At 32.2% G+C, this 17463-nt stretch overlaps 1 protein-coding gene across 1 annotated transcript; it reads right to left on the bottom strand.

Moving 5' to 3' along the window:
* Positions 1-11341: 11341 nt before the first annotated feature.
* On the bottom strand, positions 11342-17185 carry LOC139525248 (B-cell receptor CD22-like). The gene is made up of 4 exons (XM_071320445.1): positions 16879-17185; positions 13959-14252; positions 11965-12255; positions 11342-11643 (listed from the first exon to the last, which is right to left on the bottom strand). The coding sequence occupies exons 1-4, from the start codon at positions 17183-17185 to the stop codon at positions 11342-11344; spliced, it is 1194 nt and encodes a 397-aa protein (XP_071176546.1).
* Between the last annotated feature and the right edge of the window lie 278 nt (positions 17186-17463).

The raw sequence follows: 17463 nt of genomic DNA, 5'->3' as shown, positions 1-17463 counted from the left end.
AAAGAGAAAAATAAATCAAATTTATGCTATTATGTGTTTTGTTTTCTCTTCTAGTATATACATGATCAAAAACTATCTCATTTATCAAAATTGCAGTACCCTAGCTGGAGATATATGCCATCAAAGTTGGATATACAAATAAAGTGAAAAAATGTCTTGTCCGTAGACATGCATTCCCTTGTAAACTGGAAGCATAATTACATTAATTTTGCATTGTTAAGTTCCTGTTCTTTTGTAGATATGAAAACACTACTAACATTTTTTTCTACCATCTATTAATAGAGGGAAAAATTCAAAATGTCAGAATGTCTTGTCCGTAGACACATGTCTTGTCCGTAGACATGTCTTTTTATCAATATTGTTTGGTGTTATGGGTCTTAATTAGTCCTATGTGTTGTTTAAACCAATGAGGTTATATTAGAAGGAGAGAGGACGAAAGACGATAATTACACATAAAATGTTACCGACTTTTCTGTAAGTGGGTGTTAATTACTTGAGATCGACTCTGTCACAGAGGGAGATTTTGTCCTAATTACATACCCGAGTAAGAACGGAAACACCCGAGGTGTCATAAACTGACCGGAAATATAACTATTGATATATTAATACGATTTTTTTGTGATATTTTTATTAAGTAATTAAAAATTAAAGTTTTATGCTAAAAGTTAACTTCTAACCAATAGAAATGAAACGAATATCTGTCTTATTGCCGTCAATGTTAAAACCAACAGAAAGCACTTTTACGCTGTACCCGATAAATTTCTCTATGTTTCAATTGCAAATATTCTTTCCGGTCGTTACCGGTCACCGTAACTAAAGTACTTTGCATATTCGTATATTTTCTATGATTATTACCTGCCAATTCTCATCAACAGGAATTGACAGGTGAAGCGAAAATCTTTGTTAAAAGCAATGTAGTGTTGAATAAAAATCGCACACCAACTTTCCTTTAAACCCTCATAACTTTGTCATTTCTTCATCTTTTTTCACGGTAGACAGACGATTGATTTTGAAATTGCGCGTCCAATCTTTTTCCATATCAAAAACACCTATATACTGCATTGTTACCGAAAATACTTCTGAACTTTAATGACCCACTCACTGATAACAACCACGTGACATATGCGATTTATCTATTAGCCCGAACTGCTCGCGGTAACAGCCCGGTACATCAGAGGGCCATGTCAAGTGGGTGATAAACATGTCGGTTTCTTTATATTTTTATCATTTTTCTCTGATCGAACTGCTATCCTGGGGATGTTAATTTTGTTTCAAGCAGAGTGTTCACTCTCCTTCTAATATAACCTCCTTGTTTAAACTTAGAAATATCTTATTTTTAATAAATAAATGGTAATTTAAGTGTTCTCAATTTTTGTAAAATTACTTTACAGGAGTGGATTTTAAAAAGTGTCAGATTATCAGTCATAAAAAGCAGACCTTATTTTACTTCAATATTGTTTATTCCAGTTGCTGCATACCTTAAAAGATTAACTAAATCAAATGAAGAAAAATTATTTCTGTCTCTCTAACTTTATCTCTTGCATTTCAGTATTAACAGCAGATGAGGAAGTGTCTACGGACAAGACACTTGTACATAACAAGTATTTAATTCAATTATTTGTCTGCTATGGAACTTAAATCTTATGTATAGGTGATGAAAGTTATCTATTCAAATTAAAACTCAGTATTTTCAACATGAATATAGTCACAATTAATTCTAACAGATTTTTTTTTAACTGAAATTGTCTTGTCCGTAGACATTACCACAATATATTTGTATCCAATTTCCTTGGGTTCAGCCTAATTTGATAGGTAAAATGTATGTTATTTTTTTAAGAGAACACAATCAACTATGTCAAAATTGAGTTTTAATAATAGTTTGATTGTTTTAAACAGTCAGATATATGGATTTCACTTAAAAGAATGTGTCTTTATTTTGGCTTAATCAATAAATTATTGAGATATGTAAAGAATTATGGGTACATTATTATATTTTCCAAAATTTTAAAAACACAGCTTAAAATTTAATTAGTAACTTTTAATCTTAAATTTAACAATCATCTTTGAAAGCAATTAATTGAAGCCATGTTATAACAGGAGATCTTAACATCGTTCAAGACCGAGAGTTAAAATCATTCCTCAGTAAAGGACCTAAATATCGTCCCCCGTCAATTATTAATTGGAATGAGTGTCGTGATATCATCCACGACTCACTCCATACTTACTGTATGAAATGGATAAAACGGGAAAAAGCTGACAAAAAAATCTTTGGACTCTTTTTTTAATTCATTAATGAAGATAGTTGATATACGTATTCAACATTTTAAAGAACATTTTACTACTAACAATAACCACAATAAACCTATTTCTCGTATCAAACATAAACTAAAAGAACTAGCCAAGGAATTTGTTTTTATCCCGGCCGATAAAGCTGCCAATAATATTATTATTGTTTGACGTAAATTTTACATTGAGGTTTTGAAAAAGGAAATCACCAATTCACCAACATTCCAACTGACTCCATTTTCAGAAAACAAAATCTGTAACAAACATAAACTTTTAGCCACCGCTTTACAAGCAGAGCCAAATACAAAGTCCCAACTATGTATTGGCTTCCGAAGCTACACAAAACCCCTTACAAATATAGATTTATTTCGTCTTCAAGCCATTGTTCAACTACTAAATTGTCTATTCTTCTTACCAGCACACTTGGTACAATTAAAAACCTGATAATAAATTGTTCAAATAAGGCCTTCGAAAATAGTGAAATAAATTACTTTTGGAGTGTCAAGAACTCGTTGGAAGTACTTGATAAATTGCATGCTTATATCGGTGATTTTGAATCTGTTCAAAGTTTTGATTTTTCTACCCTGTATACCACATTGCCTCACATTCTCATTAAGAAAAAAATCACACACCTAATTAAATGGGCATTCAAAAAATCAGAATGTGAATATATATGTTCAAACTCTTTTAGGTCATTTTTTAGTAGCAATAAACAAAAAAACTATGTTAATTGGACATGCTTTGATACTATATATGCCCTCGAATTTTTACTAGATAACATTTTTGTTCGCTTTGGGGATTCTGTATATCGTCAGATTATCGGAATTCCAATGGAGACTAACTGTGCACCACTTATTGCGGACCTGTTTTTGTATTGTTATGAGTTACAATTTATGACCAAAATAAGCAAAGACCCATCGAAACAACATCTGATAAACAAATTTAATAATACTTTTAGATATTTGGATGATATTTTGGCTGTCAATAATGACGACTTCAGTATGTATATTAATGAAATTTATCCTGTTGAACTTACTTTAAATAAAGCTAATACTAACAATGACCACTGCCCTTTTCTCGATCTTGATATCTATATTACTAATGGAAAGCAGAAACTAAAATTTATGATAAAAGGGATGATTTTTCATTTCCTATCGTTAATTATCCGTTTTTTAGATGGTGACGTTCCCTTGTCACCATCTTACGGTGTTTATATATCTCAACTTGTACGATTCGCTCGTGTATGTAACAATGTTTTAGATTTTAACGAGAGAAATTTATGTATTACTGAAAAATTATTACACCAGGGTTTTCGATATCACAAACTTGTCAAAACATTTACTAAATTTTATCATCGGTATAAAGACATCATTCGTAAATATAGCTCAACATGCAGACTTCTAATACGTTCAGGTATTTCACATCCATTTTTTTATAGAAATATTCTTTATAAAGCACAAAGGTGTCAGTATTCACCTCAGAAACTTACGAAACCTTTGAATAGACTTATTAAGAAGGGATATAATTACGATACTGTTGTCAAGTCATTAAAGATTGCATATTTTGGCGTTAGTATTGAGTCACTGATAAGGTCTTTGCATCGGAACTAACCACATTTATTCTAAAAACAGTTGTTGGCATGACACGGGTTATGTTCTTCTCATATATGTTATGATGGTATGATACTAAACCCCTAACGGGAAGGATTGTGCCTGATGTTCATATGATTGAAGTTAAGCATTATTTGATAGATAAACCTGATAAAATGTATGTTTTTTTTTCAAGAGAGCACTTTCAGCTGTATCAAAATTAGGTTTTAATCATGCATTTCATTAAATATGAATACAATGTCTTGTCCGTAGACAAAACATATAAATTGTATTGCTAAGTTTGATTGTTTATTGTAAGAATATGCATCAAGTTATTTTAATGTTCTATACACCAAAATAAAGGTTTTTTTTTGGAAGTTTTGTTATTTATAGATAATTTTAGATACAGTTTTATCAGATAAGATTAATGATAAAAGAAAGCTACTGTTGTTTGAAATAACTGTGAGTTAAACATGTTCTTGTCATTTTTTTTTCAATTCAAATGTTTGATATTCAATAATTCTAAATATATTTTGTTGTCTTTGTCATTGACCAAAAATCTGACACTGGTGACCATGTCTTGAAGCCAACCATTAAAGAAAATTATTTAGTTTTTAAACACCATTTATTTAATAAAAATATTAAATATTTCTTCCAAAAACTGCATGTAATTATATAAACGCTTCCAGTGTTAGCCTAACGATGACAATTTTTCATAATTTCAACCATTTTTGAACCAAAATATCAAAAGAGTTTTTCCCTGAGGTGATACTCATTTTTGAATTCATGTGAAACATAAAATGCACATCTGATCTTGGCTAGGCCGATTAATCCCTTTCCACTTTGAGTTGTGCCTTGTAGCGCCATTAGCCTGCTCTTTTTCGAAATCTACAAGGGTGTCTTTAACGTGCAAGAGATATGGATCACTCTTAACACTGGTCAGCCATTTATCGTCCCCTTCCGACGGACTATCATCGTTTCCTCAAGACCATACTCGCAGATGGTGCCAAAGGAGAGCCGAAATTTCAGTCCCTGAAATTTTCATCCCAGATGGGAATCGAACCAGGAACCTTTGTGTTAGTAATCCGATGCACTAACTACTACACCACGGCTCTCTACAAGCTACATTAACAGGAGCAAAATCTAGCGTATCAAGTCAAACTAGAAATCTGAATTCATAGATTGTGATGGGTTCTTACAAGATTGAGGCAAAAGCAGGAAAGTATTTCTTTTTATGCCCCATCTACGATAGTAGAGGGGCATTATGTTTTCTGGTCTGTACGTCCGTCCGTCCGTCCGTCCGTCCTTCCGTCTGTCCGTCCGTTCGTTCAGGTTAAAGTTTTTGGTCAAGGTAGTTTTTGATGAAGTTGAAGTCCAATCAACTTCAAACTTAGTACACATGTTCCCTATGATATGATCTTTCTAATTTAATTGCCAAATTAGACATTTGATCCCAATTTCACGGTCCACTGAACAGAAAATAATAGTGCAAGTTTCAGGTTAAAGTTTTTGGTCAAGGTAGTTTTTGATGAAGTTGAAGTCCAATCAACTTCAAACTTAGTACACATGTTCCCTATGATATGATCTTTCTAATTTAATTGCCAAATTAGACTTTTGACCCCAATTTCACGGTCCACTAAACATGGAAATTAATAGTGCAAGTTTCAGGTTAAAGTTTTTGGTCAAGGTAGTTTTTGATGAAGTTGAAGTCCAATCAACTTCAAACTAAGTACACATGTTCCCTATAGCTATGATATGATCTTTCTAATTTAATTGCCAAATTATACTTTTGACCCCAATTTCACGGTCCACTGAACATAGAAAATAATAGTGCAAGTTTAAAGTTAAATTTTTAACATCATTAATAGACTTTCGCGGAATTTATTTTATTTTGATTATGTTAATTTCTCCAAGCCCTAGTGCATTAACTCTTTTATTATGCATCCGAATAAAAATCAATGTTCTTTTGTCTTTTTTTAATAGCAATTTTCAAAACAAAAAAATCGGCAAAGTGTTTACAAAATGGTTTCAATACAATATTTAACCTTCGATTAGCTAAATGACATTTTTTGACGTACATATGTGGTTAAGGGCTTTAATAAATGTTCGAAATACCAACAACTTGATTTTTAGTGCCTGAAACCAATACCATAAAATTCCTTCTGTCAATTTGTGCTATATGCAAAAGCTTTTTATCTTTACATTCAGATAAAATATTATCACAGAATTCGAATTTCATGAATCAAATTATTGTTTAAAAAAAGAATATGACTAATTTGATAATTGTGTCGTGTACTATTAAAACTGTAATCAAAACTTGTACACATACAAACAATCTGATTCATAGAGTTAAACACTGAAACAAACTCAAAAAGCACGGAAAATTCATATTATGCTTTATCAGTTCGTATGGCAAAAGAGAAGAAAACACCTAATATGTCTTGACAATTGTTAGCGGAGTCGGAATATATTTGTAGCAGTAACAAAACTTTGTTTCGTTAATGTCCGATTATGAGGATGTTGGATACCATATTGCTTAAATGTAGAAACAGTTATATATCAATGAAAAAACGAACGTTTCTGAATAAATTTCTTATATATTTGCTTGAAAACATAATAATGTTAGAAACAAGCTTCTTTAGAGAAAAGAAGTTAAGTTATGTTCTCCCAAAATTTTTGTTTTTTTCTTGCAGAGAAGTGGACATTTTTCGGTGGCAAGATGAACAATCTGACGCCAGAAAAATCGCGTGTTCAACCCTCACTGCCAGGGATGAAAACAAAAATAACTTTACTTTACTTTCAATTTCAATTTCAATTTAGACAACTGAAATGCATGCTCAATTATAAAAAAAGAAGATGTGGTATGATTGCCAATTAGACAAGTCTCCATAAGAGCCCAACTGACACATACATTAACAACTATAGGTCAACGTACCGCTTTCAACAATGAGCAAAACCCATACCGCATAGTCAGATATAAAAGGCCCCGAAATGACATATGTAAAACAAGTCACGGCCTAATTTATGTACAAACAATCGAAACAAAAATGTAACACATCAACATACGATAACCACTGAATTACAGGCTCCTGACTTGGGACAGGCAAGCACATACATACATAAATTTGAGGAGTAAAACATGTTAGCGAGACCCCAACCCTCCCGTAACCAGGGACAGTGGTGAAAAGTACAACTTAAGAACGAACTATAAAAATCAGTTGAAAAAGGTTTAACTCATCAAATAGATACAAATAGAAAAATATATAACAACAACATAAAGTGGACGTGACCGGGTTCTTATAACCCCTGACAACAAAAGACAATAAGTTCAGATCTGAGAGTACTCGCAGTTACTGACAACTAGTTCATAGCCACTAACAACTTATTGGCTAAAATCAGGCATCTTAGACTAAATTATCAATCGGAACACATCCAACATCCAGTGGATTTAGTATAAAGGCGTCATCAACAGTCAGAGGAAAACATGTCAGGTTAATAAAAAATCTAAATTCCCACTTGCATTTTACATTTTTTCACATTAATTAAGCATGTCATGTGACTTTTTTGAGAGATATCACGTGACCAACAAAGAATTATTTTCCTGAAATTAACTTTTGTGGTAACTTCGATTAATCATCTGTCAGATGAGTTTAAGTTGGCCTTTGTATGAGCTTTAAATTTTGTATCGAAATATACAATTGATTGAAATTGGGTAGTTCTTATTCGGGTAGAAAACGTTAAAAATCTTTGAACGTTAAATTGTTAATACTTCTCAAGCCTTGGTCACACCTTACCGGATTGCACGAACGGACGCCGAACTTTTTTCTAATCTGTTTATGTCCGTTAGAAGTACGTTCATATCCGTTGGACGTAGTCCATATCCGTTTCAAGTCCGTTCAGCTTCCGTTTTGTTTTCGCCGACGTCCGTTCTGTCCGGTAGAATCTTTTGAGCATGTTTAAAACTTTGAACGGACGTCAAACGGATGAAGTGTCCGTTTAACGTCCGGTACTCGTCCATTTTATTTCCGTTTTGTATCCGTTATTTGTCCGTTATACATGTACATCCGTTGGAAGTCCGGTAGGCCAATTTACCAACGGACTTCTACCGAACGTATAACGTACGTTCAACAGATAAAACGGATGATGGACATATGTGAAACGGACATAAACGGAAGGATAAAGGATAAAACGGCTACATATCGAATAAAAAACGAATAAATGCCAAGTATTCAATTTGGTATGTCAGATTTCTTGAATGTCATGAATCCTTATTAATCACGAAGGATTGTGGAGTAAGTGCACGTCTTGACTATCAAACAGCTCTCATTTAGGCCAGACTGAACTTACATGTTGCAAATATAAACCTTCTAAACTATACACTAAACCTGCAGGGAAATTGGTACCGTTAATGTTATTAATGTGATTTGAATGTAGTAATATTGTCACCTTTAATTTTCCGCTTATCTTGTTCATCCGTTTTACCGGTACGCTTCCGTTAGGTGTCCGTTTTATGCGGTACTCGTCTGTTGGATGTACGTTTAATATCCGTTATGTCGGGTACGTTTTCGTTTCTCGTACGTAACATATCCTGTGTTTGTCCGTTAGCCCATCGTTACGAGTCCGCTTCATACGGTCAGTACACCAACGGACTCCAAACGAATACAAATTTTGTCAACGGATTTTTTTTTCCATCCATTCGGCATCCGTCAAGGTGTGACCGCAGCTTTAAATTTGGGGTCATATTTTCTTGTCAAAATCCCAAAATGTTTTAAATACTTTTTAATATACTTTACGACACTTCATTTGCTGATATATTGCAGTTCAATCTTTAAATTTCGTATTTTAGGTCTTTATAGTTGTATATTGAATGGTACTATGCCAAATTATTTTTAAAACAAATAAACTGTTTCTGCAAAATAACCAGAATGGAAACTCAGATATAAAAAAAAAACAGGATCTACCTTAAGCTCTGGCAGAACGTTTTCTCACTTGCAATCATATACCACATCTCCTTATGTTTGAAAATGATATTAAAAAGACCCAATTCATTTGCATTATAAATATCAACAGGCACAATCTGTTTCCACTCATATGGCATTATATTATGAACAGTGTCCTTCTATAACACTAGGTACATTATAATAAAATTACACTTAGTACATTTTGAGCCTCAATCTGGAGGGATACTTTCTTATAATATCGCCCTAGATACATTCGTTCAGCATTATATCAATACATTTATAGCATTAACCTTAGTGTAGTACATTTATAGCATATCACTATACACAAAGCTTTAGAATTACACTAAACAATGATATAGCACTATAATATAAACTATGTTGAGTTATATCAAAAACTTCTATCTGTTTTATTTGGCTGCCATTCAAAATATCTGCCGACTTTAATAATTTTTCCTATATATTTTTACATATCTTGCTATGATTTCAACAGTTTGTACCAGAAAAAAGTAGCGGTTAAACTCTGTTTTTATTCTATAGTATAATATATTTTTACAAGCGGAATCAACATGTATAATTTACAAAAAAAAATTGTGGAGTAGTTACTTACGTACACTTCGGCTTAAAGCTTAAAAACTTATTCTTAAACTTAAGAAATAACTGAGCCATAGAGCTTATTAGTTAGTATACTACAATTGATTCATCGTAATTATTGAAACCAAATATAAACATTTAAGTTAATTTAAGTTCAGTTATATTTGTTTATAGTGAACCATAAAAATGAGACCAAAGACATTTAAATATAAAAAAGAAGACGTGATATGATTGCCATTGAGACAACTGTCCACAAGTGACCAAAATGACACAGACATTAACAACTATAGGTCACCGTACGGCCTTCAACAATGAGCAAAGCCCATACCGCATAGTCAGCTATAAAAGACCCCGATATGACAATAACACAATTCAAACGAGTAAACTAACGGCCTTTTTTTATATAAAACTAGAGGCCCTAAAGAGCCTGTGTGGCTCACCTTGGTCTACAATGTATGTGCAAGCAGCATATTAAACAAAAGACACAAAATATAGACGAGAATAGAATTCATGATAAAATTGTGTTTTGGTAATGATGATGTGTTTGTCAATCTCACCTTAATGAACATTCTTTCTGTTTACAATTTTCTCTATCTATAATGAACTTGGCTCAGAAGGAAAACATTTTGTAAAAGTTAAAAGATCACTAAAATTTTAGAAAAATGGTTAAAAAATAAAGGGCAATAACTCCTTAAGGGGTCAACTGACAATTTTGGTCATTCGACCTATTTGTAGATCTTACTTTGCTGAACATTATTGCTGTTTATAGTTTATCTCTATCTATAATTATATTCAAGATAATAACCATTAACTGCTAAAAAAAAAAAATTTCTTATTCGGGGGCAGCAACCAAACATCGGGTTAACCGATTCGTCTGGAAATTGGAGGGCAGATATATCTTAACCTAATAAACAATTAAACCTCTGTCAGATTTGCTCTAAATGCTTTAGTTTCAGAGTTATAAGCCAAAATCTACATTTCACCCTTTTTTTCTATTTTTAGCCATGGTGGCCATCTTGGTTGGTTGGCTGGGTCACCGGACACATTTTTCAAACTAGATACCCTAATGATGATTGTGGCTATGTTTTGTTAAATTTGGCCGAGTAGTTTCAGAGGAGAAGATTTTTGTAAAAGTTAACGACGACGGACGACGACGGACGACGGACGCCAAGTGATGAGAAAAGCTCGCTTGGCCCTTTGGGCCAGGTAAGCTAAAAATGAACGAAAAACAAATATGTAGCACATAAACAAACGACAACCACTGAATTACAGGCTCCTGACTTGGGACAGCAACATACATAAATTAAGCATTTTTTATAATTTATCTAGAATAAGTTAATTAATCGGCACAAACATTTAGCAATAAAAACAAGAAAAATATTAACGAAATTGTACTTGCGTTTTGTTTAATTCGTAATTAACTATACAAAAAAGAAACACGAGTCTGAGTAGCGCCTAAATCAGTGATATATTACAAATATAGCTTATATTGCGTTTCAAAGTTGTTGTTTTGCAGTTTGTTGTCTTTAGAAAAAAGTTTTCAAGAAAACCGGTAAACAATTAGAAAAATAAATGCATAAATCAACAGTAAAGCAATACTACACATTGCTGGTTACCGTCTGATCAAAGACGGTCTAATTCGTTAAACGATGGACAATATTCTGGTTGATTACTTCCTGGTTGGAAAATATTACTGACTCTTTCATAGAAAAATTCTGTTGATTGGTTAGGGCAAATCTACACTGACGATACAAATTTGGATGTTGCTAATTACTATTCAAAATGTATATTTTTGAAATCAGTTTCACAAAAATATTCGACACGGATTTTGTAGCAAATCATCAGCGGTAAATCATATCATACTTGATTTGTTGTTAAAATAACTGGTTGTCGTGTAGTAAATTAGTAGATGTTTTACTTACAGTAAACAATCAATGCATGTTCAACCTTCCATTCAAGTGTCCACAAAGGATGATGACCAGTACATATACATCTTTTCCCATTATCCAGTCTGGTAACAACACGCTCTATACTAGACACTACTTTGTCAGTAGGCGGGACCTCCGTCAGAATGACCTTTGTAAAACCATTACAATCCCAAGCAATAGTAGGTAATGGATTACCTCCTGATATTTCACAGGTTAATGTTAACTTATTTCCTTCACTAACAGGTGCAATTGGTGTCTGTGTAACTACCGGAAAGGACGTTGGAACATCTAAAAAACATATTTTATTATATTTTGTTATATGCGAGATTTTTTCAAGATTAATAGATCTAATCATACTTCTTCGGATAAGCTGTCAAAAGATAAAAAAAAAAAATTATGTATTACGGCAATCCAATAACAATTTTGTTTAAACAAGACATCATAAATATAGTTAATAATATGATCAGTTTTGCGTTTAACATTCCTTAAAAATCTGATTCTGTAGTTATAGCTTTCAGGTATATATTAGGTATGCAAAACAATCGTTTTAATTGTTGTTTCTTTTTAAAAAAACATACACACAAGTTTGTTTTAAATGAGTCTACTTACATCTAATTTGTAGTGTAATACTTGATGAGACAGTTTGTGTCCAAGCTGGATGAGAACCGGTACACGTGCAGACCTGACCATCATGTATTTTTGCTGCTGTTAACTGGACACTGGAAACTGTTTTGTTAGTCGTCGGTATACCTGTAGGATTGACAAGTGATGTTCCACTACACTGCCATACTATGGTTGCTGGAGGATTACCTCCGATTATTTCACAAGTCAATGTTATCAGTTCTTTCTCATCAACAGAACCCTGGGGTATCTGTGTAATGGACGGTGATGCTGGAAGGTCTGAAAGCAAATGTTAATGTCTATCATTCTGTACTTTCTATTGTTACGTTACCAGAGACCATTGGCAAACACTTATCTTTTTGTAATTTTAGCATTGTAAACAGGAATACTATTTTAAAATCTGAAAAGGACCGACAGTTTGAAAACCTATACCTTGACAAATAATGTCTACTACACCAACCCCTCTTCCCTACTATGGTATAAGTTATTTTCTTCAAAAAAAATGACTAGCAAATATTTCGTATCAAACTAAAATTAAATACAAAAAGTCTTTTATCAAAAAGCCAAATCAAATGCTCAAACACAGCAAACGAATTGAAGACGACTGTCATATTGCTGATTTGGCTAAGGCATTTTCTCATATAAAATGGTCGATTAAACCTGGTGTTATAGAATGCAATTAAATTGAAAACATTGAATGAGAAAACACAGATATACTATAAAGTAAAACAATGTAACAATTAAAACAAAATTTACTCTTCAAACCAGATTTCCGTGAAGTACAAATTGCATTCGGTACAATGATGGTGTCTACAATTTAACTGGTATTATTTGTATTCGTAATGATGTACAGATGGTTACTAATCATACCATATACATAATCAGAAACACATACAGATTAAAAACCTATATATTGATAAACTCCATTACTTTCTTTGATATCAATTTTTTCCCCTGAAACGCTGTTTATATTTATACAAATATTATTATGCAATCCACCATTTTTTAAGGTACAAACCTAGTCATTTGCAATCGATTGTGTCTTAAAATTAAGAAAGAGTACGAGTGACTGTTTCAATTGATTATATTTGGAATATATTATCGAAATTAGAAAGTGATTTTGCCTATGTGAAATTTTAAAATTGTTTGTATATACATTGAACGACAAATTTATGTGACGTATGAAATTTTCTGACGTCAGACACGCGAATCAATGAATGTGTTTGTAGATAGATGTTTTTGCGTTCTGTTAAATTATTTCTTTTTTAAAATTCTTACACGATGATGACTGCTGTACCCATATTTTGACTATTTTATTTGTTATATCTGTTTAGTTCACGCATCATTGTAAATATAACGAAATTTGATGACACTGTCATCAAAGTGAGAGGGTTAGCGCTATAAAACCAAGTTTAATGCACCCTTTTCTACAAATGCCTGTACAAGTCAGGAATATGACAGTTTTTGTCCATTCGTTTTTGATGTGTTTTGTTATTTGATTTCGCCATGTGATTATGTGATTATGGACTTTCCGATTAGATTTACCTCTAAATTCAGTATTTTTGTCATTTTACTTTTTATACGATTGTTTACTATGACCAAGTAAAGGTAAACATATATACATAACATAAAAAGATGGAACTATATAATCATACAAATATACCAACGAAATAATTTCTATGTACAGACGTTGTGAAATGACAATTTGGCACTTCATCAAAATTATTTTTTTTGTTTTAGCTCAATAAATTAATTTACGAATTTTCAATTATAACAGCTGACGAATAAAGTTTACGCTAAGACAACAAAAAAAACCCAGAAATTTCAATTAATGAAAATTTATAAAATATTAGTCTACACGTTATCAGGTTATCATCTATTCAATTGAACATATATGTTTTACTAGAGCGACAACATATAAATCTAGCTTATTTTCTTTTGTGAAAAGGATTTCCTTTGTTTTCTATAAATTAGTAACTTACAATAAACTATAACTATATGTGTGGCCTGCTTGTCGGGTGTCCACAAAGGATGCTGACCTATGCATATACATATTTTTCCGTTATCCAATCTGGTAACAACACGCTCAATACTAGACACGACTCTGTTAGCAGGTGGTAAATCAACAGGAACAACATTCGCAAAATTATCACATTGCCAAGTCATGGTTGGCAATGGATTACCTCCTGATATTTCACATGTCAATGTTACCTTATTTCCTTCAATTACAGGTTGGCTTGGTATCTGTTTAATGTCTGGGGAAGAAGTTGGAGAGTCTAAAATAAAACATATGCATTTTAAAATATAAGGAATACCAGACGCAATCGTACTTATTTTACTGAATAATTTTTCAAAATGCCGCGCTCACATGTCGATTTATAATTGCGATAAAAGAATCATTGCGTCCGTTGTCGTCAAGCTCTATCAGAAACTAGAGCAGTGGAATCAAGAAGGTGGCGCTACAGACGTCGGTGACGTTATAAGTCTACCGAAACAATCGCTAAAAAATCGCAATTAAAAACTTCGTGCTTTGATTATTTTAGAATTTTAAAGTTTGTAGGTTTTTTTCAAAAAAAATCATTCATGTGAATAACTTGATGTTTGCGTATCCAAATAAGACTCACAAAACGGAAAGAAACGATCAAAATTAAATGAAACCGATTTCAAATTTCTACACAAGTATGAAGCCATCAATGTTTACTGTAATACATCAATTTTAGTGACCACTAGTAATGTAAATTTGTATTTGTTTTTGTCTGCGTTTCTTGTTAAACATGTTAGAGACATTGAATGTTCAACTTCTCTTCGCTATTCCTGTTTCAAAAATACTCTGTAATACCGATTTTGTCAGATGTTTTTCGGTTTTTGCATCCCTTTCTCCGTCCATTAGTCCATATGTCCTGCTTCAGTTTAAAGTTTTTGGACGTTGAAGTCCAATTAACTTGAAACTTAGTACACATGTATTTTTATCTCAATTTCACGGTCCACTGAACATAGAAACTGATAGTGCGAGAAGGGCATCTGTGAGCTATGGACACATTCTGGTTCTAACATAAGTCATATAAAGTTTACAAAGTATGTGTCAGTCATGTGCATAGTTAAAATTTACACATTGGGAATGGGAAATAAAGATACATTTTATTGCGTTTGAAACTGTACGACTTAGAAAATGCCATTCAAAATGGATACAAATCTGACAAATTAATGACAAGCCTATGGATAGACAAAAGCACGAAATAGCAATAGAAAATGCCTTGTAAAGAAAATGTCTGGAGAAAAAAAAAACATATGAAAAAGGTCAGTTAATTAGATCTTCAAGTTAAAAACCTTGTTTATTTGATTATCTCTTTACTAAATACGCTAAAGTAATAAGTGGGAAAACTAGGTAATCACGTCAAGGAGGACACATTCATAGAGATGTTTTCTTACAAAATTGAATTTATTCAAATGGCAAATTTTTGATACATTTAACAACACATTGATCATTAAGTAAAAAGCACACGATTTGTCCGACATTCTTTCATTTCTGACATAAATATTCAATTATTAAGGTAAAATATACAATACGTATACTTTGTTTATAAAGATATATACAGCAACATAAATAGTAGAAGCCCCATTTTTTTTTTCATCTCTCTTTTAAACAATTTACCTTCATTATCTATAAAATGCACTGGAATTTTGGCAAGTGCTACTAGCTATAGCTGTGGCAGCTTAACTAATGATTAAAATTTACAATGATAATGATTTAAAAATTGAAAATTATGTCATTTATAGTATGAAGTAATATTTTTCTATATAATTTCTGTCAATATTTTTGGTATACTTATCCTTTTTTTCGAGGATTGTTACTAGGCAGTACTATAATGTTCAACTGAGAAACAAAGGGTTGAGTTAAAAGTTGTATTTTTTTACTCTGCAGAAACTAACTGTTGAATCTGATAAAATAATATGCGGGGTTCGGGATCAGACCCAAATCAGATCCTCACTAAGACAAACACTCGATATAAATATCTAGGCAATATTGTTTTGGATAAGAAAACGTCAAGTTGTCTTCAACACGAAGCGTTTTTTTTTTTCGATTTGCGCAAGTGGTAATCTCCCCTTGACATCATCAGTCAAAAAAATAATAATATAGAAATGAATAAAACGAGATTACTTACAAAAATCAAGAGGAAAATCAATGAAACTCGATTTAAAACTATATCAAACTTTTTCTTTGAAATCTGCTTTCTATATTTTAAACGCTAATTTCACATTTCTCGATCAACGTGAGAAAATATGTCTAATCTGTGGATGCTTTCGGCAAATAATTTGGTCCAAATACAATGATGACGTCAAATTGTCTTCATTTTACGGAAGTTTCTATTGTGACGCAAGGAATAAAGGCGATTATGATTGGTGCGTTACATATAAACATTACTTTTGGCAAATTTCTTTAAGGAAGGATATATTTCTCAACTATTTAAGTTATGAGACAAGAAATACGAATTCATATAAGTTCTTATTTCTGAATCCCTGTTTTTCTTTTCTATAATTGTAATTTGTGCACTTTTGAAAAAAGTTAAATATTGTTTAAACAAATGTAAGTTTGAATATATGAAATGCTCATTAAGTCTCGCGTTATCAATTCTAAAATAAAATGTTTTCGAGTGGAGAAACATTGCAGCACACTTGATGAAGATATGGACTCTATATTTCAAAATTGAAGGCATATAAATTATATTCTAATAAAGTAAAACGTGTTGAGTGTCATTTACATCTGGGTTTTCAGTTATATAATATATTATTCTTAGATACAAAAAATGATAAATAAATATGTATTCCATTCTAACATAACCACGCATATCCATATTCAAATGAGAAAAACATTAAATGCTGTAAAATAATTAATGTACTCACATCTAATTTGTAATGTTATACTTGATGATTGAGGTTGTGTCCAAGCTAGATGGGAACCGGTACACGTGCAGACCTGACCATCATGTATTTTTGCTGCTGTTAACTGAACACTGGAAACTGTTTTGTTAGTCGGTGGTATACCTGTATTATTTACAGGTGATGTTCCACTACACGTCCATACTATGGTTGCTGGAGGATTACCTCCGATTATTTCACAAGTCAAAACTATCAGATCATTTTCATCGACAGAACCCTGTGGTATCTGTGAAATGGACGGTGATGATGGAGAGTCTGTAATAGGTAGCATTTTTGATGTACATTATAGTTTACAAAAGAATTAATATTTTAATATTTAAGTGCAAACTGAATTATAACAAACGATTTCATCATATTTACGGGGGTAAATTCAGTAAATAAGATACGTCATCAGGGACCGCCCATTTGGGGGAGAGCATTCTGTATAAAACTGAAGATCTGTGCTCTTCTGATTGGTAGATAATGTTTTTGATAAATATTTTCGAATAGATGGATCAAAACTAGAAACAAAAATGTTGAATGTACTAATTATTTTTACTACAGCGTTAA

Source organism: Mytilus edulis, chromosome 5 (genome assembly GCF_963676685.1).
Source record: "Mytilus edulis chromosome 5, xbMytEdul2.2, whole genome shotgun sequence".
In the NCBI taxonomy this organism is placed as follows: Eukaryota; Metazoa; Mollusca; class Bivalvia; order Mytilida; family Mytilidae; genus Mytilus; species Mytilus edulis.
Note: the sequence above shows the minus strand (reverse complement) of the source record. Positions and strands in the feature narration are given on the sequence as shown.

Bases quoted from the DNA above. Each gene is read 5' to 3' on its own strand.
- LOC139525248 (XM_071320445.1), bottom strand. From the start codon at position 17,185: ATGCTACCTATTACAGACTCTCCATCATCACCGTCCATTTCACAGATA. The intron at 14,253-16,878 runs GTGAGTACATTA...GTTTTATTTTAG, and splicing joins TATAACATTACAAATTAGAT to ACTCTCCAACTTCTTCCCCA. The intron at 12,256-13,958 runs GTAAGTTACTAA...ATTTGCTTTCAG, and splicing joins ACATATAGTTATAGTTTATT to ACCTTCCAGCATCACCGTCC.